This window comes from Sciurus vulgaris, assembly GCF_902686455.1.
Source record: "Sciurus vulgaris genome assembly, chromosome: 1".
Taxonomy (NCBI): domain Eukaryota; kingdom Metazoa; phylum Chordata; class Mammalia; order Rodentia; family Sciuridae; genus Sciurus; species Sciurus vulgaris.
The window spans coordinates 174,354,487-174,367,499 of record NC_136461.1 but is presented as its reverse complement, the minus strand read 5'-3'; the positions used below and the strand labels follow the sequence as shown (position 1 = coordinate 174,367,499).

At 34.2% G+C, this 13,013-nt stretch overlaps 1 protein-coding gene and 1 long non-coding RNA gene across 5 annotated transcripts in view; both read left to right on the top strand.

Annotated features, from left to right (window-relative positions):
• The window catches only part of RGS22 (regulator of G protein signaling 22), a 126,296-nt gene that overhangs the window by 41,280 nt on the left and 72,003 nt on the right, over window positions 1–13,013 (top strand). For all 4 annotated transcript variants that reach the window (XM_079102620.1, XM_079102619.1, XM_079102621.1 and 1 more), the window contains 2 exons: window positions 2,119–2,293; window positions 7,002–7,135. In XM_079102620.1, coding sequence (XP_078958746.1) covers window positions 2,119–2,293; window positions 7,002–7,135 — 309 coding nt within the window. The remainder of the gene's footprint in view (window positions 1–2,118; window positions 2,294–7,001; window positions 7,136–13,013) is intronic.
• LOC306639343 lies at window positions 10,307–12,997 on the top strand. The gene is made up of 3 exons (XR_013757628.1): window positions 10,307–11,652; window positions 11,687–12,083; window positions 12,530–12,997. It is a non-coding gene; the product is annotated as an uncharacterized lncRNA (long non-coding RNA).

The window sequence follows — 13,013 nt, the reverse complement described above, 5'->3', positions numbered from 1 at the left end:
ATTGTAATTGTCGGACCTGATTATGTCATTTTTCTACTTTAAATTTCACTGGTTTCACCAAAGATTTCAGTGTAAAATGCAGATTTTTAAAATTAGCAAATTAGGTAATCATGATTTGTTCCTTGTCCACTTCTCTAACATCATCTCCCACATAAGTATTCTAGATTCTGTACATGCTTTTTACTTTTCTATATGTAATATGCTCTTTTCTTTCTTCAGAAAATTTATTCTTAGATATTTAAGACATATAGAAAGGTATAAATTATACTATAGTGGGTACATATGCATACATGGCCCAACTTAATAAAATATTGCCAACATGGTGTGCTTCCCTTTTTAATTAAACTTTTTGTTTTGAGATAATTGTAGATTCACATGTACCCTTTAACCAGTTTCTCCCAATGGTAGTATCTTGCATAACTCTAGTATAATTTCATAGTGAGGAGATTAATATTGATATGATATGACCATCTTTTCTACATATGACCAGTTTTACATGTACTCATTTGTGTGTATTTTAGTTCTATTATCACTTTATCATTTATATATTCATGAATGTGCAACCACAGTCTAGATATAGAACAGTTAGGATACCACAAGCTTTCTTGTACTAACCTCTTATAACCATCCCCATCCTCTCTCTCCTCCTTTATCCCTAACTCCTGTAAACACTAATAAATGAAATTTTATGTAATCTTTTAGCATTAGGTTTTAAAACTCATCCAAATTTCCTTGATATCTGTCCAAGTATTGGGAGTTTGTTCCTTTGTATTCCTGAGTAGTATTCATATACACATACACACACTGAAAATGATTTCTCCCACTCACAAGAACTTGAGAATTAAGGTGTGTACAAATGGACACAAGAAGTTATAACAATGGCAGCATCAAAAATAATACAATACTAGTTTAGAACTCACTGTGAAATGTCCCATATTATTGAATGAATTCACATAATGGCTAATCAAAGATTAATGCTATGTGAATGAAATAAGAGTATAAAATTATAATGGTAAAGGCAGTAAGGATTTATGGAGTCAAATGAAGATACTTTAATGATATGAATCATAAAATTGAGACACCTAAATTTCCTGGCCACCAATGTATGATGTATTTGATAAGACTCTTCTGGATATGCCCACTTACTGACTGATATACAAAAGGAAGTAATTTTGGATATCTCCAACTCTGCTAAGAAAGTTTCTGAAATATAGGATAGAATGACATGACCACAGAGATTACATGGGATGCTTCCTGATCCTAACCTCCTTATGGACTTTGAATTCTCCTCCACTCCTGCTTTGTTCACACTGAAAAGATATCTACCTTCTTCCTATAATAAAGGAAAGTAATTTTCTGCCAGGTCCTGCAATATGGAATAAAAATTAGTCCATGGGCTGTGGCATCTGGGGGAAAATCTGGTCCAAGAAACAATTAGCGGCAGGCCTTGACAGCTGGAGTTAACCTCATGTACAATAGTTAACCCACAGACTGAGTACCAGGATATCCAACCAATTAAGTGTGGCCTTGACGTTGTGCCAGACATTCTTTTTCCTAAGTTTCTGGCAGTAGAATTGGTCTTTCAATTATATAAATTGTTGTAAAATTAATTCCTACCTTTAAATTTAAGACTTGAAAATAGATAATTTGAATCATAACTACTTTAATAGCATATCTGAGCATTACCAAAAATGTTTATAATGTTTAAAAATGTTAATTCATTCTACAAATTTTTATTTGGTACTATAACTACTAAACTGCTTTAAAATGATCACAGTACATTTTTTGTTTATTTTACTAGAAAATATGTTATTTTAAAACTTCTTTCATCAATGGTATGTTTCTTTTTCTTATCAAGCAGATAATAACGCGACAATGATTTTATGATTTTTTTTCCCCAGTACGCAATTGCCTTTTTATATAAGCAAATGGAATCACAGGCAGTTGACATATAGAAAAATATTTTTTAAGGCTAGGGAGCAGAAGAAGAAATAGAAGTTATTAGAAAGGGGGTAAGATTGATCATTGAAGATTATTTTGAGGCTTTTGGGTTTTGAGGTTTATTATCTAGTTTAATCTTAATTTCTCTAATCTTATATTTGTTATTCCAATAAACAGGGCACCAAGATTCTGTGTTACTCATTCACCCTCAACAAAACATGCTACTGCTGAACTGAAATTCTGGCACCTCCGTCAAGAGAAACCAAGAAAAGATATTGATCCTTTTCCACAAATGGCAACTCTCTTGCCATTAAGACCTAAATCTTGCATTCCACATATATCTGAGGTCCAGGTAGGGTGTCCAGTCTATGGTTTGGCCTCTGCTGGTGTGCAGTTAAATTTCCATGCTGGAATGTTGTGCACTGCTCCTTCCATCCATTTCATTATGTGCTTAATTGAAGTGGTGGTGGTTCCTAATGTACATGTTGCCACAGTTAGAAAATGGGAAAATCTATAATCTGTTATCTACAAAGCAGCAAAAGTGATTATTTTAAAATGTATGATCATGTCACTTATATGCTCAAACTATCCATTATCTTCCTCTCCCACTCAGAATAAAACCCAGTCTTTGTGCAACCATATAGACCTCTGCCTGATGACCTTGTTTCTTACCACTCTTCTCTAACTTACTGGTTCCTTTTTCCCCTCTTTGAATACAGCATATAAAATCTTAGGGCTTTGCACTTATTATTCCCTTTGCTTGAAGCACTGTTCCTCCAGACATCCACATGGCTTCCCCCAACCTCCTTTAACTGTCTGCTCAAGTATCACTTAATCCCTGACTCTTCTATACACACACTTATGTAAAATAGCATACACATCCTCCATCTATCTGTGTTACCCTTTGCCCTGCTTTATTTTGCTTTTTTGTTCTTAGAATCATGTGATTGATTGATTTATTTGTTTTACCTCCTATAGAATATACGGGATTTCTCTTTATTACCTCTTTGTCTCTAGTGCCTGAAACAGTGCCTGGCATGTAATCACTGGTTAGTAAAGGTAAACTGAAAGAATGAGCGGGAAGTTGCAACTGCAGAATTAGAGGTAGTGAGTTTTCATCATATGAGGAAGAATATAAAAGCATAAAAAGATAAAGAAAATACCTGAAAAAGAGAAGAAAATTTAGCTAACTTTAAAAAGAATAGTCATATATTTTGGCACAGAAAAGCAAGAACTATACCTTTATTTTAGTAATAAGGAGCCTTTAAAGGTATCACAGAATGTTGACTCTGTTGACCACAGTTACAAACAGCTTCTTCAAAAGATTACTTTGTATTCAGGATATATTATTTTTAAAGGCAGGAAGATGTGTTTTGCATGTTTTACTTCTACAAATAGTGTTTTAGAGCTGGAGAGACGTTAGAGTTTTCCTGTCCACAGTTCCTTAACCCTAGATACGTGTTAGAAATCACTTGGAGAAATTTTAAACATACCAGTGCTTGAATCCAGCCTTCAGAAATTCTGTTAATTGATCTGAAATGCATCAGAGTTACTGAAAATCAGGGAATTGTTTTGGAACTGAGGTGCTCAACCCTCCTTGAATATCAGAGCCATGGTTTAGAGCCTGCTTTTTTATAAGATTTCCAGGTGATTCATATGGGAAGCACAGCTGCTGGCTGTTGTTTCTTAAGCTTTGGCACACTAAACATCACCAAAAACTGTATGCAAACACATTCCCGGGCTCCACCAGAGATGGGGCTCAGTGGCTCTGGGGTGGGCCCACAGCTTGCGTTCTAATCAGCTGCCTCCCTCCCGAGGCTCCTACTGCTGCTCTGGGGATCACACTGGGAGTTAGTATCTCTTTAGTGCACCAGTGTTTCCTCATCGATTGTTTTGACATCTTCCTGACCTCCCTTGCATCTTGTGGCTTTACTGTATGCCACTCCACTGATTGATCCTCCTGGTTCACCTGTGTGACTCAGTGGCCCAGTCTCTAGGTGAGCACACATCTTGGAGGCAGACTGCAGGGAGCACATCACCTGAAAGCATGCTAGCATTTGCATAAACAGCATCATCAAACTGAGAGGTATTGGGGAAAGGAAAAATAAGATGTGATTAAGAAAAGGACCTTGAATAAGTGAACACTGCCAAAGGAAAGAGGAGAGATTAACTAGTGTGAAAAAGTGGTAGAAACATGAATTGTCCTTTGTTGCCTTTGGCTTCTAGAGAATTAGCACCATCTGTTGTCCTGATGCTTTGTAGTTGGACAGTGCTTTCTGATCTCTCTCTCTTTGGCAGAAAGCACTCAATGCTATTTTTTCCCATTTAAAAATTAAGATATAATTCATATACAATAGAAGATGCCCTTTTCAGTGTATAGTTCTGTGAATTTTGACACAGGTATACACTGTATAACCACCATCACAGTCATCATATAGGACAGTTTTTCCTCCTCCTTCCTCCTCAATTCTACTTGCCCTTTTGTCAGTTTTCCTACCCCTGCTTACCCCCAACCTCTGTTCTCCTAGCTTCCCCACGCCAGCAAGCTCGAAAACTCTAATTTGGGCTTCTCTATATATGATACACTATAATTTTGTGTTGGGGCGGTAAAAAGCACATGAATGACATTCCCCCTCTGCTTGTGTCCTGTATGTCCACCATTGCATCATGCAAGTCTGGCTCCACATCCTTTGAAACAACTCCCCCTTCCCTCCTGGAAACTACCATTCTATTTTCTGTTTCTATAAATTTGATAACTTTTGTATGATATATGTTTATCTGTAAGTGTTACTGAAAGCTCAGTCCTTCTGATGCCAGTCCAGTAATGAGGACACTGTTTGAGATAAAAAGTTTTATTGCTTTGCGAGCAAAGGAGAAACACAGGGGACTCCTGTCCCAAAGGCTGTGGTTTTGCCCATCAGCAGGAACGGGGTGGGTGTGGAGAGGCTTTAAAGAAGTGATTCAAAGGCTACATTCCAGGTGTTCTCTGTTGGAGTTGTCATTCACTTGTTAATTTGGGAGATGGTCATTTCTGAGATCTGGTGCCATCCCCAAAGTCTGGATTACTTTGTTCCTATGGTGGGTGTGTGCTCAAGGACAGATAACTCTGCCTAGGATGGGCAAGAAAGGCAATCCTGTTTCCCCTGAGATTAGGGAAGGGGAGAGATTAGGGAGGAGCAGAGAGAAAGGAAGAGAAAGAAACATGTTCATTTTAAAAATAAGTTACAGTGTCAGAGCAGCAAGGGCTATACTCAAAGCATTAAGTGGACCACTGTTACATAAGCTCAGCCTCCTGTGGGACCTTTCATTTATTGAGTGTTGATTAATGTCATGCTGTGTTCTGAATTACTAAAGCAGACTGGGAGCCCTGGTATCTAGGAATTTATATGTAAACCATACTTAAGGCAACTAAGTTTGCTTATAGAATTCTGAAAAATTATTAGTATTTCTTAGCTATGTAGAATATATGTAAATTTTATTGTTCTGTATAATAAAATATCACAAATATAATCCTTTATGGCATTATGTCTAATAGAAGTTGACATACTAGAAAAGTTTACATTTGCTAGATGTCCTTCAATTGATGAATGGATAAAGAAACTGTGGTATATATATACATTGGAATATTACTCCGCCATAAAGAATGATAAAATTATGGCATTTGGAGGCAAATGGATGAAATTGGAGAATATCATGCTAAGTGAGATAAGCCAATCTCATAAAACCAAAGGACGAATGATCTCGCTGATAAGCAGATGATGACACATAATGGGGGGTGTGAGGGGGGTTAGTGTTAAGGTTAGAGTTAGGTTTAGGGTTAGGGTTAGGGAGGGTGGCAAGAATGCAGGAAGGAAGGACTGTATAGAGGAGTGGGAGGGGTGGGGGGGAGGGATAAAATAACAATGAATCAAACATTACCCTCTGTAAATTTTTGATTACACAGATGGTATGCCTTTACTTCATGTACAGAGAAACAACATGTATCCCATTGTTTACATTTGTTTTTCAAATTATAAAAATAATAAAACTACTATAAATTTGGAAATAGGAGACAAATCATTTCTGATATTACCTACTTCTGTGTAACTATGTAACTATTTTCTCATAAGCATCTTATGAACTTTTCTAATGCATTTTTACTTTAATATTATTTCTTTTAACATTATCAATATTCTTTCATGTGTGTCATTATTTTCTTAACCACTTTTTAAGTATTATATGATGGTATGCTTTGTATACCCCATACTCAGTTGTTTCTTTTTCCTCCATTTGGACGTTTAGTTATTTATACCTCTGTGCTTCATGCATGTGTATTTTATATTCTAGATTTAAACTGTTAACTTTTACCATAAAGCACGTGTGTGTGAGTGGGTATGCACGCGCGCAGGTGCGCTCATGTGCGCATCTCCCTAGGGACTGAACCCAGGGGTGCTCTACCACTGAGCTACATCCTCAGCCTTTTTCACTTTCACTTTTTGTTTTGAGACAGGGTCTTGCTAAATTGCCCTGGTGGCCCTAGAATTCATGATCCTTCTGCCTCAGCCTCTCTAGTAACTGGGATTATAGGTGTGCACCACCATGCCAGCTACTATAACGAACTTTTAAGAATGGGAACAATAACTGTGAAAATAAAATGTCCCAAAATGGAAGTGCTATTAAGATATAGATCCCGTCACCAGGGCTAAGGGTATCTTTCTTTGATTTTCCTGCCCTGCAATATCTGCCACCCCAGACCTATTCAATTATAGAACAAAGAAAAGTTTCTGACACGTTCTTCCTCCAGCTTCCTCCAGCAGTGGAGTCAGGACATACAATCTTTTGGTTCTTTTCTTAAATCTAACTTGCAATGGCATTTCACTGTGCTGGTTGCGTAAAAAAGGGAAATTGGGGAAGGAGAAAATGTCCATTTTAGTAAGAAACAAGGTAGGAGGCACAATGAGAGAAGAAATTCTCCAGTGATCAAAACAAATTAGAGATGTGTATACAGAACTATGCTTTATTCTCTCTTTTTCCCTCATTTTGCTCACTTTTGATTTTGTTCATTATCTCGCCACTTTTAGAAAGAGGACTTGAGTTTATTACAACCTCCTAAACCTGCCAAAAAATTACCTAGAGTAAAAACAGCAACTCAGAAACCTTGGAAGAGTGAATCTTTGTATCAAGTTTCCTCCAAGGATGATGGGATTGAGAAAGGGTAGGTGAAAATTTTTTATGTGTCAAGTGCTTTCATGCGATGGTAAGATTTTGAAGAATTTAAAAATTAAGTAGAAATTGAAAACTAGTACATTGATTTTATGTGGGTACTTATATTTCAGTGGTATTTATGAGAGGCTCATACTTACTATACATACTCTAAATTAGTAGTGTAATTCCATATGCTATTAATTCTAAAGATGGTACCTCCAATCTCTGTCCTCTCGTGAGCTGTACAATTAGGAGAAGATTTGCCTTCTGATACTTTGACTTTATTCAATAATTCATATTTCTCAAATTTAAGAACTCTTTGAGACTTTCCAATATTGTCATTGTTTAATATAGCATATTATTTTATTAATTTAGGCTGGTTAACATACTAACCCTTTTTATTGTTCTTTATTTCCAATGGAACTATTGTTCTTTATCCTGAGAAATACTCTTTGATATTAACTTTGAATAATTCTTAGTTTCTTCACTTTCATTCTTTTTTATATTAACTTTAAATAATTCTTTGTTCACTAATTTCTCTTATTATTTTTTATTGAAAATTAAATTTACCATTTAAGTCATAGTTAAATGTACAATTAGTGATTTTTAGCATATTCCCAAAGTTGTATACTCATTGCCAGTATATAATTCCTGAAATTTTCTTCATACCCAAAAGGAATTTTATAACCATTAGTTACTCCACATTCCCCTTCTTCCAGTCTCTAATACATATCCAGCAACCACTTTCTATATGTATAGATATGCCTTTTGTGGACATTTCATATAAATTAAATCTTACAATTTGTGGCCTTTTGTGTCTGGCTTCTTTTATCTAGCATAACATTTTTATTTATTTATTTATTTTAGTTGTAGATAGACACAATACCTTTATTTTATTTATTTATTTTTACATGATACACCCAGTGCCTCATAGGTACAAGGCAAGCACTCTACTACTGAGCTCCAACTGAACCCATAGCATAACATTTTTAAGATTTTGCATTTTGTATTCATTTTTATTATTAAGTATTTTTTTCAGGGTATAGAACTGTACATGAGTAGCTAGTTTATTTTAGCATATTAAAGATATTATTTTGTTGTCTTCTAGTTTTTATGGTTTCTGTTGAGATATTAGCTATCAGGCTATTTATTATTCTTCTGAAGAATAATTGTTTAATATAATAAATATTATTTTATTCATTTATGTTTGTTTTACAAAATTATTCTTTTTATTATTCTTTATTTCCAATGAGATAATTCCTTTGCATTATTATTTATTACTATTGTTTATTATTATTGCAGTTTATTAATTATTTTTATTATTATTATTATTTTGCAGTTTTACTCTGATGTGTTTAGGTATGGATTTTCTTTTATGTAGCCAACTCTGGGTAATTAGACCTATGACTTTGAAGCCTTTAACCAGTAATTTTAGGAAATTCTCGCCTGTTACCTCTTCTCATATTGCTTCTAACCCACTCTCTCCTCTCATGCTTAAATGTAAGTTAGACCTTCTCAATTTATCCCCTAAAGCCCTGTCTCCTGTATACCATCTTATTGTCCCATCCTTCTCTATCCAGATATTTATCTTCCAGTTCTTTGTTTCTCTGTTTAACCTGCTGCTAATGACATCTTTTGAGTTCCCAATTTCAGTTGTGTTTTTTGATTTTTATAATTTTTCTTTGATTTTTTATAGCTATTTTAGGTCATATTTTTATATTTTTCAGTTCTCTGCTGAAATTCTCAGTCTTCTATTTTATTTCCTGAATCATAGTTGGTTAAAGTCTGTGTCTGGTATTTTTAATTAGAGCTTCTGTAATTAGTTGTTTTTTTATTCTTGTTGTATTTTTGTTTATTTATGCTATTCCTTTTATTTGAAAATTGATTTGTGGAATTTATTTTGAGACTTACATTACATTTTTCTGGAGTTGTTTTTTTTTCTCCTTGTTTTTACTAGATAACTCAAGCAATAGTAATTTAAGAATCATCTTAATTCATTTATGTTCATTTTTCTGAGACAACAATGTCTCAAAATTATTCTGCAATATAATTTACCTCTAGTATACTAGCATTGGTTTACCTCTAATATACCCTTACTACTAGGATGTAACCCCTCAGATTCCCAATAAAATGTACATAAAGCAGACAATGCCCTGGACTCTGTCAGATATGTTACTAAGTTTACTAGATGCTCTTAATTAACAGCAAACCCTCAGGGAAAAGTATTTTCAAATGACGCATCACTTCTGTGAATTTTTATTTCTCTGAGTTTTGGCTTAATAATTCTTGACTACATTATTAGCACTCAGCTGCCTTCAAACAGTTTTATTTTTATATTTTATTCAGCTTTTCTAGTTGTCTTCATTGTGAGAGTTGGTCAAATCACCTTGTCTGCCATTTCCAAAAGTAGCAATTAATGAGTTTGTTTGTTTTGTTTCTTTGGTATCAGGGATTGAACCCAGGGGCACTTAACCACTGAACCACATCCCCAGACCTTTTTATATTTTTATTTAGAGACAGGTTCTTGCTAAATTGCTAAGTTGATGAGGCTGGCTTTGAACTTGCAATCCTCTTGCCTCAGTATCCTGAGTCACTAGGATTATAGGCGTGTGCCACTGTATCAGGCAATTAATGAGTTTTTATGGTGTTAATATTTGCTTGTATTATTAGTTAATTTTTATTGCATCTCCATGAAGGCATTATGCTAATTTTTCAGGTGATGAAACAAGTCAAAAGATGTATAGGCATGTGTTTCCCAGAAAATATGTATTTTAGAAACTACATTGTTATGACTAGAGTATCCATTGTTACATGAAACAGCAGGAGAGAGGCTGAAAAGATAAATGAGGTTCAGAATGTGGAATTTCTTATCTGTCACAGTAAGGAATTTGAGATTTTTCTTTGCATACTAAAAATCAGCTGGATAATTTTTGTGTCATTTATTAAGTTGTTTTTTTAAATTGGAAATATCCACGTGGTTCAAAACTAGTAAGGGCTGGGGTGGAGTTCAGTGGTAGAACTCTTTCCTAGCATATATGAGGTCCTGAATTTTATATGAAGCACTGAAAAAAATGACATGCTGTACACTTATACTGTAAATTGTTTATTTTGTTCTTTCTATTAATGTATCTTAGATATTTTTTATAGTAGTGAATGTACCATAGCAATAGATATGCTATAATCTATTTTGTTTCTTTTTCTTATCTTGTTTCCTCTTATGTCTGACTGTTGTTCATTTTATAAAACAAATTGTATTCATATTCTATTAAAGGACAAAGTATTATTTTCAATATGGATTGAAACAATGACTGTTCTTATACTTTTGCTATATTTCACAAATATATGTATATTTATTGGATAAATTCCTATAAGTAGAATTGTCAAAGTTCACATGCTTTTAAAATTTTGATAGATATTCCCAAGTTGTCTTTCAGAGGTGTTCATACAGTTTATATTCCCCAAGGCATGCTTGAGAGTGCCATTTTTACCTTACCATTACAAATATAGTATATGTTACCTTTTATACCCAGATAGGTTTTTGAAATTACATTTATTGTTTTAACTAAATTTGAGCTTTTTTCATATATTTAAAAATATTTTTACTTTAATTTCTGAGAACTGTCTGTTCAGAAAGAGAAAAGGCAGAACTGGAGGTGGCAGATGAATTTGGTTAGGGTCACTGCCTAGATGAATGTTCTGGTATTGAGTACAGTGTCTGATACATAGTATGTGTTCAATTAATATTTGTTGAATGAATTAATATAGAGCATAAGGTTCTCTTGAAGAATGAGATAAAAACATGTTGGGTTCTTATTTCTCCACATTCTTGCCAACACAAATTTTGTGTGTTGAAAGTATAAGGTATACTGCTATAAAAAATTTAAAACTACATTAAGATATGTATTGGAATCATGTCCAAAATATAGGTCTAGAGCCCAGGAAAGAGATCAACTACAAATAGATTTGGGAAGCATTATACTTTAGGAAGTAGTCAAAGCGTGGGCATGGAGGGATGATCATGAGAGAGAAAAAGTAATGTAGTAAGTTATCAAATTTTACAGTAAAGGCAGAGAATATTGGAATCAGAAGAGAGGACCAAGAAGTCTGAGAAGAAATTAACCTATAAAAAAGGGTATCATGGAAGCCAGGAAGGAAGAATTTTAAAAGAATGTTAAATGCAAAGTAGTCAAATTAATGCCAGAAAGTATACATTTTTATTTGTGAATGACAGAGTTATTGAAAAGGTTTTTATAAGATAAATTTCAAGAGTCAAAAACCAAATGATATCAGGTGGAAGAATATTTCAAAGGTGAAGATGAACTAATTATTATAGAGCACTCTGCTTTTAACTTTTCATTTTAAGTGTAGTTCACATTTAGTTGTGTGAAATGATATAAAGCCCATATACCCAGTGTCCCCCAGTGGTATCATCTTGTGTAACTAGAGAACCATATCAGATCTAGGAAACTGATATTTATACAACCCAGCTACCTTATCAAACTTCGTTAGTTTTATGTGCACTTATTTGTGTATGTGCACACACACAGATGAGTATGTTTAGTTCAGTACAGTTGAACACAGGTACATTTTCATGTGACCGTCACCACTTGAGATACCAAACAGTTCCATCACAAGGATCTCTTGGACTACCACTTGATACTCACAATCACTTGCCTTCCTTCCCTGCCTCTAGCCACTGACAACCCAAACTTTTCTCCATCTCTATAATTTGTCATTTCAAGAATGTCATATAAATGGAATCATGAAGAATGCAATGTTTTGAGATTAACTTTTTTTACTTTTAATTCCCTTGAGATCTCTCCAAGTTGTTGCCAGTATCTATAGTATGCTTCTTTTATTGCTGCATAATAATATTCCATAGATTACTCTTTTAAAAAATTTGGATATAATGATTTGAGTGAGTCAGAATAATAGTTAAAGTCATTATTTAAGGGAGAGTATTTCCTTGGATAAAGAAACTGTGGCATATATATACAATGGAATATTACTCTACCATGAAGAAAGATAAAATTATGGCATTTGCAGGCAAATGGATGAAATTGGAGAATATCATGCTAAGTGAGATAAGCCAATCTCAAAAAACTAAAGGACAAATGATCTCGCTGATAAGCGGGTGAGGACATATAATGGGGAGTAGGAGGGGTTAGCATTAGGGTTAGGGTTCGGTTTAGGGTTAGGGATAAGGAGGGTGGTAAGAATGGAGGAAGGAAGGACTGTATAGAGGGAAAAGAGGGGTGGGGGGGAAGGGGAAAAAATAACAGAATGAATCAAACAACATTGCCCTATGTAAATTAATGATTACACAAATGGTATGCCTTGACTCTATGTACAAATAGGCAAACAACATGTATCCCATTTGTTTAAATAATAAAAAAAAGGGAAGGTAGTTCCTAAGTATTTTGTGAGTTATTTTTAGGCTATTGCAAATGGAAATGTTTTCTTAATTTCATTTTTGGACATGTCATTTCTAGAATTCAGATTTACAATTGATTTTTTTGTATATTTGTCTTGTATCCTGTGACCTTACTGAACTTATAATTCTAGTAGATTTTTAGCTGACTCTGTGTATTATCTGAAAATAAATATAGTTTTTAATTTTTTCTTTCCCTCAGGATACCTTTTATTTATTTTTCTTGTCTAATTGCCTTAGCTAGACCCTCCAGCACAATGCTTAATGGAAGTGGAAAGAACAGACAGCCTTATCTTATTCCCAATTTTAGAGAAAAGCATTCAACTTTTCACCATGAAGTATGATGTTAGTTATATCTTTTTCACAGATTCTCTATCATTTTGAGGAAGTTCTTTGGTGCCATATATACCAATTGTGCTCAAAATTTGTTGATCAATTGATTCTGATCCCAATAATT